This window comes from Rhinatrema bivittatum, chromosome 9 (genome assembly GCF_901001135.1).
Source record: "Rhinatrema bivittatum chromosome 9, aRhiBiv1.1, whole genome shotgun sequence".
In the NCBI taxonomy this organism is placed as follows: Eukaryota; Metazoa; Chordata; class Amphibia; order Gymnophiona; family Rhinatrematidae; genus Rhinatrema; species Rhinatrema bivittatum.
In genome coordinates, this window is record NC_042623.1 from 112,622,871 (window position 1) to 112,639,801 (window position 16,931).

Genomic DNA, 16,931 nt, shown 5'->3' on the forward strand with positions numbered 1-16,931 from the left:
TTACACAAAAGTAATGTAGGTGTATATACAAAGAGAACACTTGGCAGAGGGTAGAGGTAGAAGTGGATAAGGCGAAAATACGGGATAATGGGGAGGGGGGGTAGGAAGGGAAGGGGTCCTTCGTGTGTTTCAAGGGGGGAGGGTGAGCATCGAATGGGAAAAAAGTGAGGTAGTCAAGAGGGGGCAGTTGAAAAAGGAAGTTGGGTGAGAAAACGTAAAGGCCTGTTGAGGTGGCGCAGGGTTGTCAGAAGGATGAGAAATTTAGGAGAAGGCCTGTTTAAACAGCCATGTTTTAAATTTTTTTTTGAACTTGTGTATGAGGGTTTCGGTACGGAGGTCATGTGGCATTGCGTTCCAGAGGGTCGGGCCAGCCAGCGAGAGTGCTCTTTTTGTAGTGGAGGAGAGTTTGATGAATTTAAGAGAGGGCAGATGTAGCGTTCCCTGTAAGATAGTGCGAATTGGTCTCGAGGAGGTGTAGGGCGTGAAAGGTGGGTTGATCCAGTGAGTGTTGTCATTCACAATAGATTTGTGAATGAGGGAGAGGACTTTATATTGTATTCTTGAAGCAACTGGAAGCCAGTGCAGCTCTATCAGGGAGGGAGTAATATGGTCTGTCTTTCTGGAATTCGTTAGAATACGAGCAGAGGCATTTTGCAGAAGTTGAAGGGGTTTGATAGACGAGGAGGGGAGGCCGAGTAACAGGGAGTTACAGTAGTCTAATTTGGCAAAAATGATAGCCTGGAGAACTGTACGGAAATCAGAGAAATGTAGTAGGGGTAGGAGTTTTTTAACTGTATGTAGTTTAAAATAACAGTCTTTGAGGATGGCGTTTATGAATGGTTTTAGGGTAAGGTGATTGTCAATGGTGGTTCCAAGATTACGGGTGTGTTGGGATAAAGTGATGGGGGGAATGATAGGTGTGTTGGCAGGTGGAGGGAGAGACGCAGAGATGATGAGCTCAGTTTTTTGAGGGTTCAGGGCAAGGTGCATGTCGGTGAGGAGTTGATTAATGGAGGAGAGGCACAACTCCCAGGATTGGATGGCATTTTGAAGTGAGTCTGTGTATGGGATGAGAATTTGAACGTCATCAGCGTAGATGAAGTGGTCAAATCCTAGTTTTGTGAGGAGATTGGCTAAGGGGAGCATGTAGATATTGAACAAAGTATCATATGTACCACAACAGCTGGTTCCTCCCCAGCACTGTCTAAAATCATAATTGAGCACCTGCTTCCTTAACGCGCACCTATCCACCTCTCTGGGGCACCCAGTGCTAAATGCGAATGGGCTTCTGTGGTAAAAAGGAGGTGCTGAGGGAAATTGCATGCCCCTAGTGCCTCCTCGGCAGCAGGCACACGGGATAGGTGGCTGTCAGCCACTTAGAAAAATGGACGCTCAATTTTAGAGTGTCCGTTTTCCTAACCTGACCGCCAGCACACGTTTTTGTTTTGGTTTTTTTTTGAGACATTTCTCATTTGTTAGTTCCTCCGACTTAATATCGCCATGATATTAAGTCGGAGGAAGTACAGAAAAGCAGTAATTTCTAGAGCTGGTGTTAATTTTTGAGAGTAAAAATGTGCGCCTCTGGAACACTTTTTTGCATGTGATGAGCGCTATTACCTACGCACGTTTTAGATGCGCTAACCCCCATTTTGCATCAGGGGGTATGGATGCATGTCCATCTATGCGCTGGATGACATCAATCCTTCAGGCAAAGTATCAGTGCATTCATTGTTGTTGGTAGCATCCATTCCTCGCCGGGACCGGCAAAATCGGGTAAGCTACACCCGAAGAGAGCGTCCTCGCTGGGACCAGCAGGACGTGAACCACCCGAAAAGAGATTAAGGCCAGGGTCTCACACACCCTCTGAGCCTCGTTCAAAAGCCGGGGATTCGGTGGGTGAGCCACGGCACAAAGTACCAGAGAGTACTTTTTCAAAAACTGCGCCGAAATCGCACCACGATGCTTCAGGAACGAAGCACGGACACGGCGCGTCTGCAGCACATCGCAGTCACGAAGCATCGAAGTGTCATTCGAAGCACGGAGCACCTTCGACGCAAGGAACAGCTTCGACGCACAGAGTTACGGCGCACGGAGCAAATACGGCGCGAAGCCCATTCCACGACGCACCTACGGAGCATATATTGATTAGGGATGCTCCAACAACATATGGTGCCAAAACAATGCATTTACAATCAAGTGTATCAGAAAAGCATCAACAGAAATCTTCAAAATCAAGAAATTCATCAAAAATATCAACTTCTGAAATTGATATTCAAGGCCTCTCATCATCGGGATCTTCTCCTAGTGGTAGCTCCTTCGTGAGTCTCTCATCACTTTCCAGAGAGAAGAGACGTTCTTCTACATTACAAATACCATTAACAAAACATATTCGACCTTCCCAGGTTATACCTCCTCAAAGTCAACCTAAGGGACAGGTACCAAAAGATATTTTGCTTGCGACAATTCCAACACGAATCCCAAAGCAAAAGATTCACATTCCTCCACAAGGTACTTTGGCTGCATCAACTATGATGAAAATCTCAGATATTCTCTCCTCTTTTTTCCAAGAATTGGAAAACACAAGGGAATTACCACCACAGCATTCTCCAGAAGATTCTCCTGAATCGCCTACAGGGTTACAACCTCTAAAACCGGCAAAAGATGATACCATGACTCAACCCATCAGCCCAGGTTCTCCAGAATCAGTTTATTCCGAAACTTCCTCAATGGGTATGCCATCTGACCCTCAGGAAGGTTTACCTGAACCATATTCTCCTCCGGAGGATCTCACTTATTCAGAATTTGTTGAGAAAGTAGGCAGTCTTCTTCAAGTAGAAATGGGAAGAATTCCTGACCCAAGAGCTGAAATGCTCGGTATCTTAAAGATCTTCGAATCTCCTCCCGAGCCCACCGCTCTCCCACCTCATTCGGTATTAGAAAACCTACTCTTCAAGATTTGGAAGACTCCTTTCTCATCACCGGCTACCTCTAGAAAAATTGATATCAAATATAGGATGCGTAATTCAGTAATTTACAAGTCTGCCCAACTACCACACCAATCAATAGTGGTAGAATCAGCCTTATCCAAGGCAAAACGAAATAAGTTGCACTCAAATACCCCACCGGGCAGAGAAAATAAATGCCTAGATGATTTTGGAAAAAAGATCTATCACTCCTCTATGCTCACGAATAGGATACAACATCACCAATTTTACACTACGCAGTACTTATTTGAAACACTCCAAAAACTGCATCCACTGTGTATATCGGAAGACAACACACCACATCAGTCTTTCTTGGACATGGAAGAAGGACTTAGGCATTTATTACGCTCTATTTATGAATCTTTCGAATCTTCAGCAAGAGCGTCTGCTTCAGCTATTGCGGCCAGGCGTATGGCTTGGCTTAGAGCCAGTGCTATTCGGACAGATGTCCATGAGAAGTTGGCCGACATCCCATGTATGGGCGACAATCGCTTTGGAGATAAATTCGGAAATATAGTATCACATTTGAAAGAACAAAGTGCAGCGGTGCAATCTCTCACCACTCCTACAGATCCTCAGAATTCGCAACATCGATTCTACCCTTACCGTTGTCGGTATTATTCGAGACCTTACAACAGACCTTATACGCAGTATAGGTCTCAACAGTACGTACCTCCGAGAAATGCGGCCCAGCAGGGCGTTAGGGGTCGTGGTAGACAGCAAAGAACAGCAAAATAATTACCAACACCTCAGCAGAAACCATCAATATTATGTCATAAACAGAAAAAATTATTCTACATAGTTTAGATTATTTTTCCTAAGATTGTTTTGTCTTTCCCATGCTCAAGGTGAGTTACAATTAAGGTACAGTAAGTAGGTCCCTGTCCTACAGCCTTTATACTCTAAATTTAGCTGTTAGCTTGAAATCTTTGTACATATACAGTTTATATTGTATACTCTGAGGTCCATATTTGGAAGGGTTTGTTCTTAATATGGATTCTGGGACTTTGACAGATAAACCTGGGGTTTTAAATATGTCTTCCCCATCCCTGCTGACTGGATACGTTTCAGCCAGAAAAAAAAAAGTGATACGGGGATGTTCCAAGTAGCCAGGTAGCCCTGAATATCACTAAGTTCCCTAATGCCTGCGATAACGCCATATAATGCCTGTAATAAATAACGCAGCGTGAGATGCATATGCAAATTCAAAAATTTTTCCCAACTGGAAGGGGTTAGGGCGGAGTAAATTAAAATGAGGGGTGCTTAGCATTGCATGCAATAGCATAACATACACTATCACGGGTTTTAATGCCAGAAAGAACTACACCTTTTTTTTCCTGGCATTAAGCCTACAATAGCTATTACTGCCAAAACGGAATTTGCAATAAATATGGCAAATCCCGTTTCAAGCCGGGGGAGGGGGGGGGAGCCTTAGGGGAGGCACACATAATAATCAACTATTTATACCACTGTAAGAGGGGCCACTAGCACCTCAGGTGAGGTTTGGGGGGTGGGGTGGATTCTGGGGGGGCAGTTTTACATGCACAGTCATATCTAAGAACATAACAGATACCATCAGTGAAGATTTTATGTGATTTGGAGTGATGAAAGGTACACAAAGATGAGAATTGTACAATATACTCTTGACCTAGCTTGATGCACTTGATGCAAACCTCACTCCGAGTTGCTAGTGGTCTCTCTTACAATGGTATAAATAGTTTACTTATATGAGGGCCTTTATAAAGGCTCTCGCTCTCTCTCTCTCTCTCTCAGAGCAGGCCTAATGTTATCCAAATATGTGTATCCAGATAACTTTAAATCTACCTGCTATATTCAGAATATAGATGGGTAACTAGGGGGAAAAAAACCCTTCCAGGCCAGCAGTCCTGATCATCCAGCCCCCACCTCTAAAAAGCTTTTCAAATAAAATGTCAGGGCCTAGAGCCTTATTCTCCTCTCAAGCCATCAAAATAAAACGCTGTGGTTCATAGCAGCCCGAGGGCCCCCACCTTCCTCCCCCCAATGATTTTTAAAGAAAGCAGGCTGCCTCCAGGCCCTGTCCTGCCCATTACCTCACCCTCCCCAACACTGCCAATCCTGAGACCCTACAGGACCATACCCCAAACCATAAGGACCCACCAGGAGCTGGATTCAATCTACTTGTACTTCCCGCAACATCCTATGTTGCTCTTGCAGGAACACTGGTAATGCACACTACTAACATTGCTGTCAAGTGAGACTTTGACGCAACATTAATGCATACGTTACTAATGCTGCTTTGAGAGCAACATAGGACGATGTTGAGAGAGCAGTTAGTCTCTACCATGCTACCAGCATGTTCTGAGGGTTTGAAGTTTAAAGTTTTCCAGGTAAACATAGCATGATAGGACGTCACCTGCAGCAGATGGACGCCTGAGCCTTCTGCTCCCTACACGGCCCCGATTTTTACTATCAAAAACGACTCAGCCCCGGTCAAAAAGACTTAATTCTGCTATGTGAAGGGTGGCGGAATGTCTCCCAGGAAGAAGCCGGTAGATCTGAAACTCTTTTCCTGTGGTTCGAGGTTCGCAGCCTTAGATGAAACACCAGACCCTGGAGAAAGCAATATGGCCGTCGCAACCGCTAAGCCAATGGAGGGGAGAGAATCTCTTATGCCTGGTATGGAACTTACCAAGGAAGATTTTAAAAATTGGTTTCAAGAGATCCAGCGAGACATTAAATCCATTAAGGCAGATATGCAAGGCACCCTTAATAAGTTTCGTTTGGAGCTGGTAGATTTTGGGCAGCGCATCAAAGATGTGGAAGCTGCGATGGAAGATCAAAAATCCGAGATGACCCTTTTAAAAATGGAGATTGCAGGTCTCCAAAAAACAAATTCGGAGTTTGCACTTAAATTGAGAAAAGATCTCGAAGATCTAATATTCGTATCAGAGGCGTCCCGTAATCTGAGGCCTTCGAGGTTGCAGGCCTGGTAATACGGAAGATTTGCCGTGCAATTTTAAATGCGAGAGACAATGCTGATGATCTCAGAGATGATATTGTATTGGATCGGGCACACCAATCATTGGAGGCGCCAAAGAAGAACATCCCCAGAGACATAATAGCATGTGTTCATAGTTATCGCTTGAAAGAAAAAATCATGCAGCAGGCGAGAACCATGAGTAATATCCTCTGTGAAGGCCATAGCATAGCAATTTACAGCGACCTGGCCCCCATATCATTAAAGAAAAGGAAAGACCGCAGTCTGTAACATCATTCTTGCGCAGGGAGAATGTTCATTGCCGTTGGCTTTTTCCATGTGGACTGGCTTTCACTATAAGTGGAGTTACATCAAAGATCTACTCAGTAGAAGAAGCAACCCCAATTCTGGCTCCGCTGGGATTCTCAGCACAACCCAAGCCTGATAGCTCACGCCCGAAAGCAGCAGTGGAGATGCCCAGATGGCAGCACGTGGGCAAGAACAGCTCTAGACTCCGGTGCAAATCTCACAATCTCCCTCGGGAGGATGCCATGTGAAGAGGTGTTCATACAAGATTATGGGGACAGTAAAACCTTGTTTACCACATTTTGGAAAATGATCTACAGGGCTCTCAGCATTGCTCAAAGGGGATGATGTCGTGATATCTTAACAAAGTTTTTTGTTTCATTAGTAGTTGTGGGTGGGGGGATGTGGGTATGCACTCCCTCAGAGAGGCACTACTGCGGTGGTGGCAGTTACAGTGTGTTGGGGTGGGGAAGGGAATATATAGGTGGGTAAGAGAGGGAGAGGACAGCTTTTCAGGGTTGACAGGGGATATGTTTTTATACTGAAAGCAGACGTTTTCTCTTGATTCTAGCTCCAGAAGGGGTTTTTTGTCCTATTATTTGGAATGGTTGGGTAACTATGTAATTATTAATGGCTACCGTTAAGTTTGTTTCATTAAATGTTAAAAGTTTAACTTCCCATTATGAAAGAAACGCTCTGTTTAAAGAATTGCTCTCCCTGAAAGCTTCAATTACATTTATACAAGAAACGCATTTGCGTGAAAAAGATGAGAGGTTATTATTCTCCCCACAGTATAACCACATAATTCTTGCAGCTAACTCTCCATCTCATAAATATACTGGAGTTGGGGTCCTCATCTCTTAAGGACCTGAGGGCTCGGGTGGAATCGGTGTACTGTGATGAGGAAGGACATTTTTTGATTGTGCACCTTCGTACACAACAGGAGTTACTCGTATTGGTTAATATTTACTGCCCAAACGTGTTTCAGAGAGAGCTTTTCCAAGAGCTAGATAAGATATTGTTGCAATCTGAATGTGGAAAGGTAATAATGGGGGGGGGGGGGGGGGGCAATTTCAATATAGTCTGCAACCCCTCGGTGGATTGTTCTAAAGGGGGTGAACATCACTCCCCACTAGATAGGAAAGCTCTCCACAGTTTTAGGTCCAGGTGGAACTTATTTGATATCTGGAGGGATAAGCATTATGCAGAGCAGGATTATTTATACCTTTTACTCAATACCCCATGATATTTACACGAGAATTGATTTCTTCCTCATCAATAGATCCCTAGCGTTGGTCACTAAAGATGCCTGGATAGGGAACATTTCTTGATCAGACCATGCTCTGGAGTGGTGGGAAATGATACTGGACAGAGATTTTGGAAACTAAACAATTCTTTGATAAAGATCGAGATATAGAATTACAAATTAGGGCAGCAATCCTTGAGTACCTCCAATTTAATAAAATTTCAGATGTGAATCCAGTTGTTTTATGGGACTGCTGAAAGCCGTGCTTAGGGGGAGATTGATATCTATAGCCTCCTATAAAAAGAAAGTAAAAGGACGGCTGAGACAACTGATTGTCCAATTGAAAAAAATCTGAACAAGTACACAAAAGGAACCCCTCACTCAGGCTGTTACAAGAGCTAAGGGATATCCATTACAAATTGCAGGCATTAGAGATGGAGGAAGTGGTGTTTAAAATGGTTCTGCTGAAGCAGACTCATTATGAGCATGGTAATAAAGCTGGTAAGCTACTACCCCACACACTAAAGACCAAAATCTCTCAATCTCAAATAATAAAAATAAAAGATAGCAAAGGGACAATGATAATAGATGAAGACAAAATTAGGGATTGATTTAATCAGTTCTATGCTGAATTATATGCTAGAGACACCAATATTATTGACTCTAAAATTGACTCCTTTCTATCTGGTGTCAGACTTCCATGTTTAGACCAGGAGGTGGCAAGGAATCTGGGAGATCTGATTACCTCTGCTGAGGTGCTTGAGGCCATTGCAGAATTAAAAACTGAAAAAAACCCCAGGCCTGGATGGCTTTACCCCTTTATTCTATAAGAAGTTCAGAGGTAGTAGTGGGTCCTTTGGTCGAAATGTTTAATTATCTTAGGACAGAAGGTTTCTTGATACCGTCTTCCAACATGGTGGGAATAACCATAATCCACAAGCCTGGGAAGTATGCAACACTATACTGCTCCTACCGGCCGATATCACTCATAAATATAGATTTGAAATTATTAGCTAATATTCTGGCTAAACGATGGAGTCTTGTTATTGATACATGAAGACCAGGGGGGTTTTATGCCCGGTCATATGGCGGGAGATAATGTCAGGAAGATTATCATCCTTACTCATCATGCCAAACGAACCAAAATCCCATCAGTTTTGTTTGGGATGGATGCTGAAAAAGCATTTGACAGAGTGCATTGGTCCTTCTTATTCCAGGTTATGGGGGAAATGGGGATTGATGACCATTTTCTTAACTGGGTCAAAGTATTGTATAAGAATCCTAACAGCTTGTATCAAGATCAATGGTGGGTACTCAAAGAATTTTGAGGTGCAACGGAGAACAAGGCAGGGGTGCCCATTGTCGTCATTATTTGCAATTTGTGTGAAACCACTAGTGGAAAGGATCAGGTAAAACTACAGATTGGGGAAAATTAATATAAAATGTCCTTATAGGCAGACAATATATTATTCACCCTATCAGACCCCGAAGTATCCCTGAGCTCCGTAGTGAAGGAGCTACATGAGTATGGGAGGGTATCAGGTTTCAAAATTAATATTGATAAATCAGAGTTGTTACCTATTTATTTATTATTTATTTATTTAACAGTTTTATATACCGAATTTCTTGTAACAGGATTACAAATCAAAACGGTTTACATAATAACAATAACAGTGCCTCAAATAGTGCAATTACATAAAACAGAGGGATACAGAACTAGGATCATGAAACTGTTGAAACAAACCAGGGTGTATATATATATATATATATATATCGAGCTATGATACATGGCTGGTAGAGAATGGTTAGGTTAAGACCATGGTATTGGCAAAGGGCCTTGGGAATTGGGGCTAAAGTAGGACATATAGCATTTGGTATACCTATATTTTTACAGGAGGAATCACTTTTGCGGCTTAAAGGGCTTTTCTCTTTTCAATGGGCACGAGTAGCCGTGAAATCTTTAGGGGTAATGACTGGGTCGGAATATTCTAGTTATTTCACTTAAATTATCTACCCTTGTTTAAAAAACTGGAGAAAGATATAGAATCATGGGAACGGTTAACTATATCATGGCTAGGTAGGATTGCAGTTGTGAAAATGTCCCTCTTACCAAAAGTTGGGTATTTCTTCCAAATGTTGTCTTGTAGGGTACCAGCGGGATATCTTAAAATCCTTCAATGGAAAATCTTTTCCTTTATATGAAAAAGAAGGCCACTGCGAATCTCAAGATCTGTACTATTCCAACCTAAAATAAGTGGTGGTCTGGGAGTCCCTAATATTACCAAATATTACATAGCAACCCAATTGAAGGCTGTCATCAAATTTCACAATAGGGCAAAACTCAAACAATGGGTGGTAATAGAAGAAGGAATGTTGAGCGACAGAAATATCCAGGATAGATTTTGGATGGCAGGTAAAATATTATATAATTTTGCTGAGATATCCCCATGCATGGCATGCACCCCGATGGTCTGGAGAGCATGGTGCCCCCATATTATGGGCAAACGGCAATACATTTTCTCAACAGCAATCAGGCAATGTGAAGTCTTCCCAGTGGGGAGAGAAGGCAAGCAGTTTCGTCAGTGGGCAGAGAAGGGGTTAACTACAATTGGACAGGTATGGTAGGGGCAGACCACAACTCCCTTTGATATGCTTAAAGTCAGGTTTCATTTATTGCATCTGGACTATTTCGCCTACTTGCAGCTGAGACATTTTCTGCTCACTAAGAAAGTACAGGAGGATTTTTTTTAAATTTATTTTTCAAATTATACATAAAGACACTGTTACTTACAGAAAATTTAAAAATAACATAAGAAAAACACTTTTACATTCAAGTTCTAAACCAGTAACATAATCTGATCAAGTTTATAAGTAATCTGGGAGGCAAGATAATTTTAAGAAGAATACTTCTAGGATAATTATAATAAAGAAAAAAGCATAGCACATGCTCTGTTTACATTTTCTTTTAACCATCATTCTCCTGAGAATACATTAGGAATGAGAATCTAAATATTGTATCAACTTCATTAAATATATATCTGTTACCTTGATAGACAATTATACAGCGACATGGAAACCTAAGGTAATATTTTGCTTCTCTAGAAAGAAATAACCATTTCTCATCTGAAGAAACAATTTCCTTTTTTGCTGCATTGCTCTTGTAATATCGGGAAAAATTCTTATCTGTTTCCCATAAAATAGATCTTTCTGCTTGTGAAAATATACTTGCAGTACTCTATCTCTATCTGAAAGCCATGAAAATGTGACCAAGAGCGTAGCTCTTTTCTCTATCACTGTCTCAAATGATTTTTCAATTATATCTGACAAATTATCTTCTGATTTTTCCTCTTCTCATCTTCTCTTCTTGATGGTAAATACAATATCTTTGAGATTTGGGGTAACAAAGTTTCCGCAAAACCCAATATATTTAGGAAATAACTTTTCAAAAGTTCTTTATAGGGAATCCATTTTGTTTTGGGAAAATTGAGGAACCTTAAGTTAGGCCGCCTCAGCTCGTTTTCAAAATATTCCACTTTCTTCCCCATAGCAAAGTCTGATTTAATCAATTCTACTTGAACTTCTTTAACATTTTTGACTTCGGCCCCAATTTCTGTTATATTCATTTCCATTTGAGAGATCCTTTTTTCTTGACTCTGGACATTCATTAGGTTTTCTTTAACAGTTTTTGTCAAGTCAGCAATAGCTTTATTTAAGGTCACTATTGCTTTCCATATTACTTCTAAAGTTACCTTCTCAGGCATTTCAAGATATGTCGGCAGGAGTACTTCTAATTTAGGTTCCACCTTTCCTTTCTCAGCAGCGCGTCTTTCCCCAGTCAAATGCTGTCCCTCCTCATACCGATCGTCGGAGCCCTGCATCTCTGGGCTCTCCGAAGTATCCAGCTCACCAGCTGTACTTCTCACGATAGTCGGTGTCTTCGGGGTTAGTTGCTTCTTCAGAGTTGTTTGCCCCTCTGTTCACCAAAGGGCCCTGATGGAGGAAACGGCTTTGTTGGTTGTCCAGGGCTGAGGAATGTTTCAGCTGGCCCGGAGTCTCGCAGCTGCTCACCACCAGAATCTCCAGCGGCCCCTCCCACCGATATCGGCAGCATGGGTCTTCCAAAGGCAACTTCGATCCTGAGTTGCCTTGCCGTTTCAGTTGGACTCGAGGTAATTTCTCAGATCTTTGCCTTTCGCTTCGTATGCGGCATTTTGGCAAAGGCAATTAACAAAGGTAAAGTTCTAAGTATCTGCTTCCCAGGAGCTTCAGAGCCTACGTCCTGCTATGCAGCGGCCATCTTGCCTCCCAGGTCTAGTACAGGAGGATTTATGCATGGGGAAATCACTATTCAAAGGCATCTGTGATAATGCCCACAAGATGAAAAGGGTGATTTCGAAATTATATGTATTGCTAAATAAGGTTAGTGGACATATAGCTAAACGAGATCTAGCGTTAGTGTTCACTGAGGAAGCCTGGGACCTTTGTTTCCTGCAGACACACACCGTAGTTCTATCTCCTCTTCTCTGATGGAAAACGGTTATAAAGTGTTATTTAGGTGGTACACACCACCAGTAAGGTTGAACAAGATGTTTCCTAATGCTAGCAATATGTGTTGGAGGAAATGTGGCATGACAGGAGATTTTGTACATATGTGGTGGTCATGCCCGGCTTTTCAACCTCTCTGGACACAGGTGGGGAGGATTGGTTGAAAGATGTATTAAAACTCCCCCTGATTTTATCCCCTAGTATTACTCTTTTAAATAGCCCCATTGATAATCCCTCAACGCAGCAATATTTTTTTATCAGGGCTGTAATCCATGCGGTGAGAGAAACAATAGCGAAGGCGTGGAAGAATGTTAAGGCCCCCACTTTTGACAGTTTACTTATCCACCTGAAGTGGATTTATTATATGGAAAAACTGACTGCATTAAAGAAGGATAAAATGCATAGATTCAAGGAATCATGTCATTGCTACTGGCAGTGGCAGAGTATAAACCCCACTTAGACGTGGAAGCCTAATTGGGTCCTTCTATTGGATCATGTTTCCTCAGGGATTTCTTTCAGTCCTAGATGCCTGTTGTAATGTTGGGAACTTTGTTGTGATCTTACAATATACCCCTGTTAATTCTGTTATGTGAAACTCTCTTGCAAAGAAATATGCGGAATATAATATTCTCCCTTCTCAACCTGGGCGGGGGGATAGGGAGGGTTCTTGGGAATAAATGGTATTCAGTGGTCCCTTGACTTACTAACTCAATTGGTTCCAGAGGGCTGGTTATAACTCAAGTTGGTTGTAATTCAAGACTATTTTTTCATAGGAAATAATGGAAATACCCATAATGCGTTCCAAACCTCCCAAAAGCATCCCTTACCTAACCATTTCTATAATAAAAAAATGGTCTAGAGGACATGAATGAAGAGTATGTGGCTCGCGGGAATGACAGTTACTACCTGGAGATAATACCCTTATTCAATAAACATACACATGGTTAATGCGACTCCAATATTGCTCTAAGCTTCAACGGCAAAAGGAAATGTGGAAAAAAGGATTTGCATTCACAAAAAAGCGGGGAGTAGCTTGCTTGTTACGGCGGTTACTACCCCAAACCAAATAAGCCTGATACTTCACTTTCAATGCATATCCAGCATAGCTCTCTGCTTCAGTGGCAGGGGAGAAAGACTGATACTTCACGCATATCCAGCATAGCTCTCTGCTTCAACGGCAGGAGGGAATGAAGAAAAGTGGATCTATATACAGACAACCAACAAGGACTGAATTACATAATCTGGGTAAACAAGCATGGGTGTAGCTTGCTTATTGCGGTGGTTATTACCCCTAACTAATTAAGCTAGATATTTCACTTAGATGCAGTTCCAACACTGCTCTCTACATTAATGGTGGGGGTGGAAGGGAAATAGAACCAAAAGGTTACTAAGAGCCAAGAGTAACAGATAAGTATGAGAAAAAAAAAAGTGCGAAACTTGCTGGGTAGACTGGATGGGCCATTTGGTCTTCTTCTGCCGTCATTTCTATGTTTCTATGGTTGTATAATGTCTGTAATTACCATAAACACCAATAATTTCCTAGTGTACTCACCAAAAAGTTATAAAATGTGCCTAGCCTACCAGAAACAACAATTTCACCTCCTCCACCAGTTCCTTTACGATATCTGCATATGGACTCTCTACCTGGGTAACATCAAGCTAGGTTGAGAGAACATTGCACAAATTTCATATTTGGGTGTGTTTCCTCACTCCGAAGGTCATCAAATCTTCACAAGAGTGCGCTGTTCTGTTTGTACGTCACACTCTGCATGCCAAAGTGACCCCTAACCCCTACACTAATACCTACGCCTCACCTCGAGTAACTAGGGTTGGCCTCATATAGGGGTATAAATACCTACCTAGTTTGAGGGCATTATGGCTAGTCTGTCTGTCTTTCTCTGTCTCTCTCTCTCTCTCTCTCTCTCTCTCTCTCAATATTTTGGTTGTAACTCGAAATCTGTTCATAACTCAAAACCAGAATTTTGGTCGTAACTCAAGGGCCCACTGTATATCATTGTACTACTAGAAAATTTACTACTGTAATTAGATGGTAGGTGGGTGCTGTGCGGAATCTATATAAATCAGTTAGTTGTATAATATTGTATATTGTGTGCCGATGATCTTGTATAAGATGAGTGTTTTTGCACCTAACAGTGTTTTGTATTTGGATTGCTCAGTATGAATAAAAATGTTATTTACAAAAACAAAAAAAACTTAGCATGATAATGTTAGCAGTCTACATCCAGCAGCAGGCCTGGCCAAATTAGACTTGTCCTACTGAATATCCATTGTAAATTAGCCAGATAATTTGTCCATTTACTGGCTTACTGAATATGAATCTTTATAAGCAGCAAATGCTTGCATAACCCTTCTTTCTTGCTTTTATTTTCACATTTGTAGCCTGCTTTTCCAGAAGTGCTCAAGGTGGTTGAAATGTTACTGTGCCTTTTATATAGAGGACTTCATATATCAAATGATGGTGCTGGGTTTGCACCAAATTTCTGTTATATCACATATCATGAGCTCAAAACTGAAATTCATTTTTTGTCTAAAGGTTTTTTTCATTTGCAAATAAGAATTGATTTGCAGCAAAGGTTACATCTAATTCTGGACTAGAATTAAAGTACTACCCAATCATTTACTTGTTTAAATATATTTATTAATTTCTCTGGAAGAAAGCATCTTAAGGAAAAGGTTTATAAACGTGGTTTTTTTTTTTCTTTTTAATCAATTTAGGCAGTCAGCTGCAGGGGGTTCAACCTCTACTCCCAGAGCACAAAAGACCATTGTGAATCATCCTAGTGCAGCCCTCATGGCATTAAGGAGAGGATCAAGAAACCTTGTCTTTAGAGATTTTACAGTAAGTAGCATTTCAATTGTTTCTGAGAGCCATTTGCTGACTTGCATTTAATTACCACTTTTTTCTTTTCTTTTTAAGGATGAAAAAGAGGGACCAATAACTAAACACATCCGATTAACAGCTGCCTTAATATTAAAAAATATTGCTAAATATTCAGAATGTGGTCGTAGGTGAGTACAGTATTTGAATGTTATAATTAGAACATAAGTAAAAGAACAAAAACACACCTCAAGGAAAACGTATATAAAGCACATTTCACAAAAATGAAGATCCTGGTCTTGAAGGGTCTTCACTCCAAGGGATATTGGAATAAAAAGGTAGACTGCAACTGTAAAGGCTCAGTATCTACCACAAGATCAATCAATTACATCACACAGTCCATTTTTTAAGAATTGTTTTCAAATGCAAATAAAACAACTTGCAAAGGCAGCATTTTTCATTGGTATCTACTTCAGGAGAGTATATTTAGCCAAATACTTATGTCAGCTTTCTGAGTTTGATTTCCAGCTATAATATGATGGACAGTAGCCTGTCAGTTATAATGAGCTGTACTGGTGACATCCTTTTCCTGCAGTTTTTAATTCCAACAAATTCTACATACCAGTTGAGCTTCTTTGCTTATGTCTCAAGCACCACAGTACTGTGACCATTCATGGTCATTGATGAGCTGCTTGTTCAGTTAACTGTTTGGCTAAATATATCCCCCGATGCAAGCACTGCCAAAACATCAGTTGTTGATTGGAATCAGTGATAATGTTTTCTTGGTGCCTTTGCAAGTTGTTTTATTTGTTTTTGAAAGAAATTCTTAAAAAAAAGATACAATGTGAGGTAAACGATTGATCTTGTGGTAGATATTGAGCCTTTTCAGCTTTTTTTCTAATATTCTTTACAATTATTTAATTTATTGAATTTTCTCATATACATTTCAAGAATCCATTTGAATCATCAAACAATGAGACATTTAGGAAATACATAACCAGATATGAAATATAATATAAAGCTGAAGAAAAACAACAACAAAAAATATATCTCATACAATCTTAGTCCTCAATCTCGGGGAATCCTAACACAACCTTAGGAAAAAATAAACATTAAAAGGTAGATTTTAAAAGCCTTGATGAAAATTCTAAAAAAAGGAGTTGATTTGTACATTGCAGTCTCTGCTAGCTGCATTGTAAAAATCAACTCCTTTTCGTCACTTATAAAGTCAAACATTCTTTCATGATGTCAGTTTTACAATGGATACCTCTGAATGTGTCTGTATCACTACCCCCCCTAACCCCAGCATACCTCCCGAAAACTCACCCCGAATCAAAGTGCCACCTTACAATGGTCCATATATAGAGCCTATAAACATATAGGGCCGGATATCCAGAATTACGCAAGCGCGTAGATTTGTGCGCGCAACCTGGCACGCACAAATCTACGCCCGATTTTATAACATGCGTGCGCAGCCACATGCATGTTATAAAATCCGGGGTTGGCGCGCACAAGGGGGTGCACACTTGTGCACCTTGCGCGTGCCGAGCCCTAGGGGAGCCCCGATGGCTTTCCCCGTTCCCTCCGAGGCCACTCCGAAATCGGAGTGGCCTCGGAGGGAACTTTCCTTCCGTTCCTCCCCACCTTCCCTTCACTTCCCCTATCTAACCCGCCCCCCAGCCCTACCTAAATCCCCCTCCCCCCACCTTTGTTGACTTAGGTACGCCTGCCGGTCGGCTGCCATGCCAAAGGCCTCAGTCCCGCCCCCAGACCGGCGCCCCGCCCCCTTCCCGCCTCTTTTTCAAAGCCCCGGCATATGCGCGCGTCGCCGAACCTATGCAAAATAGGCTCGGCGCACACAGGAGCAGGTTTTCAGAGTTATGCGCGTAACCCTTTGAAAATCTGCCCCATAATGAACAACTGGTTATGTGCGTCCATCGGTCCAACAACAGGGCTCAAGAACTGGGCAGCTGAGCCATCCCTCTCCCTGACACTCCGTTTACGACCAGAATGAGGCATAATTCCAACCAGGTAAGGAAAAAGAATAGACTC

The 16,931-nt window shown here is 41.7% G+C and overlaps 1 protein-coding gene across 1 annotated transcript in view; it reads left to right on the forward strand.

Annotated features, from left to right (window-relative positions):
* The window catches only part of ARID2 (AT-rich interaction domain 2), a 736,417-nt gene that overhangs the window by 697,900 nt on the left and 21,586 nt on the right, over positions 1 to 16,931 (forward strand). Inside the window, exons 19-20 of the mRNA XM_029615213.1 lie at positions 14,777 to 14,900; positions 14,979 to 15,070. Of these exons, the coding sequence (XP_029471073.1) occupies positions 14,777 to 14,900; positions 14,979 to 15,070 (216 nt within the window). The remainder of the gene's footprint in view (positions 1 to 14,776; positions 14,901 to 14,978; positions 15,071 to 16,931) is intronic.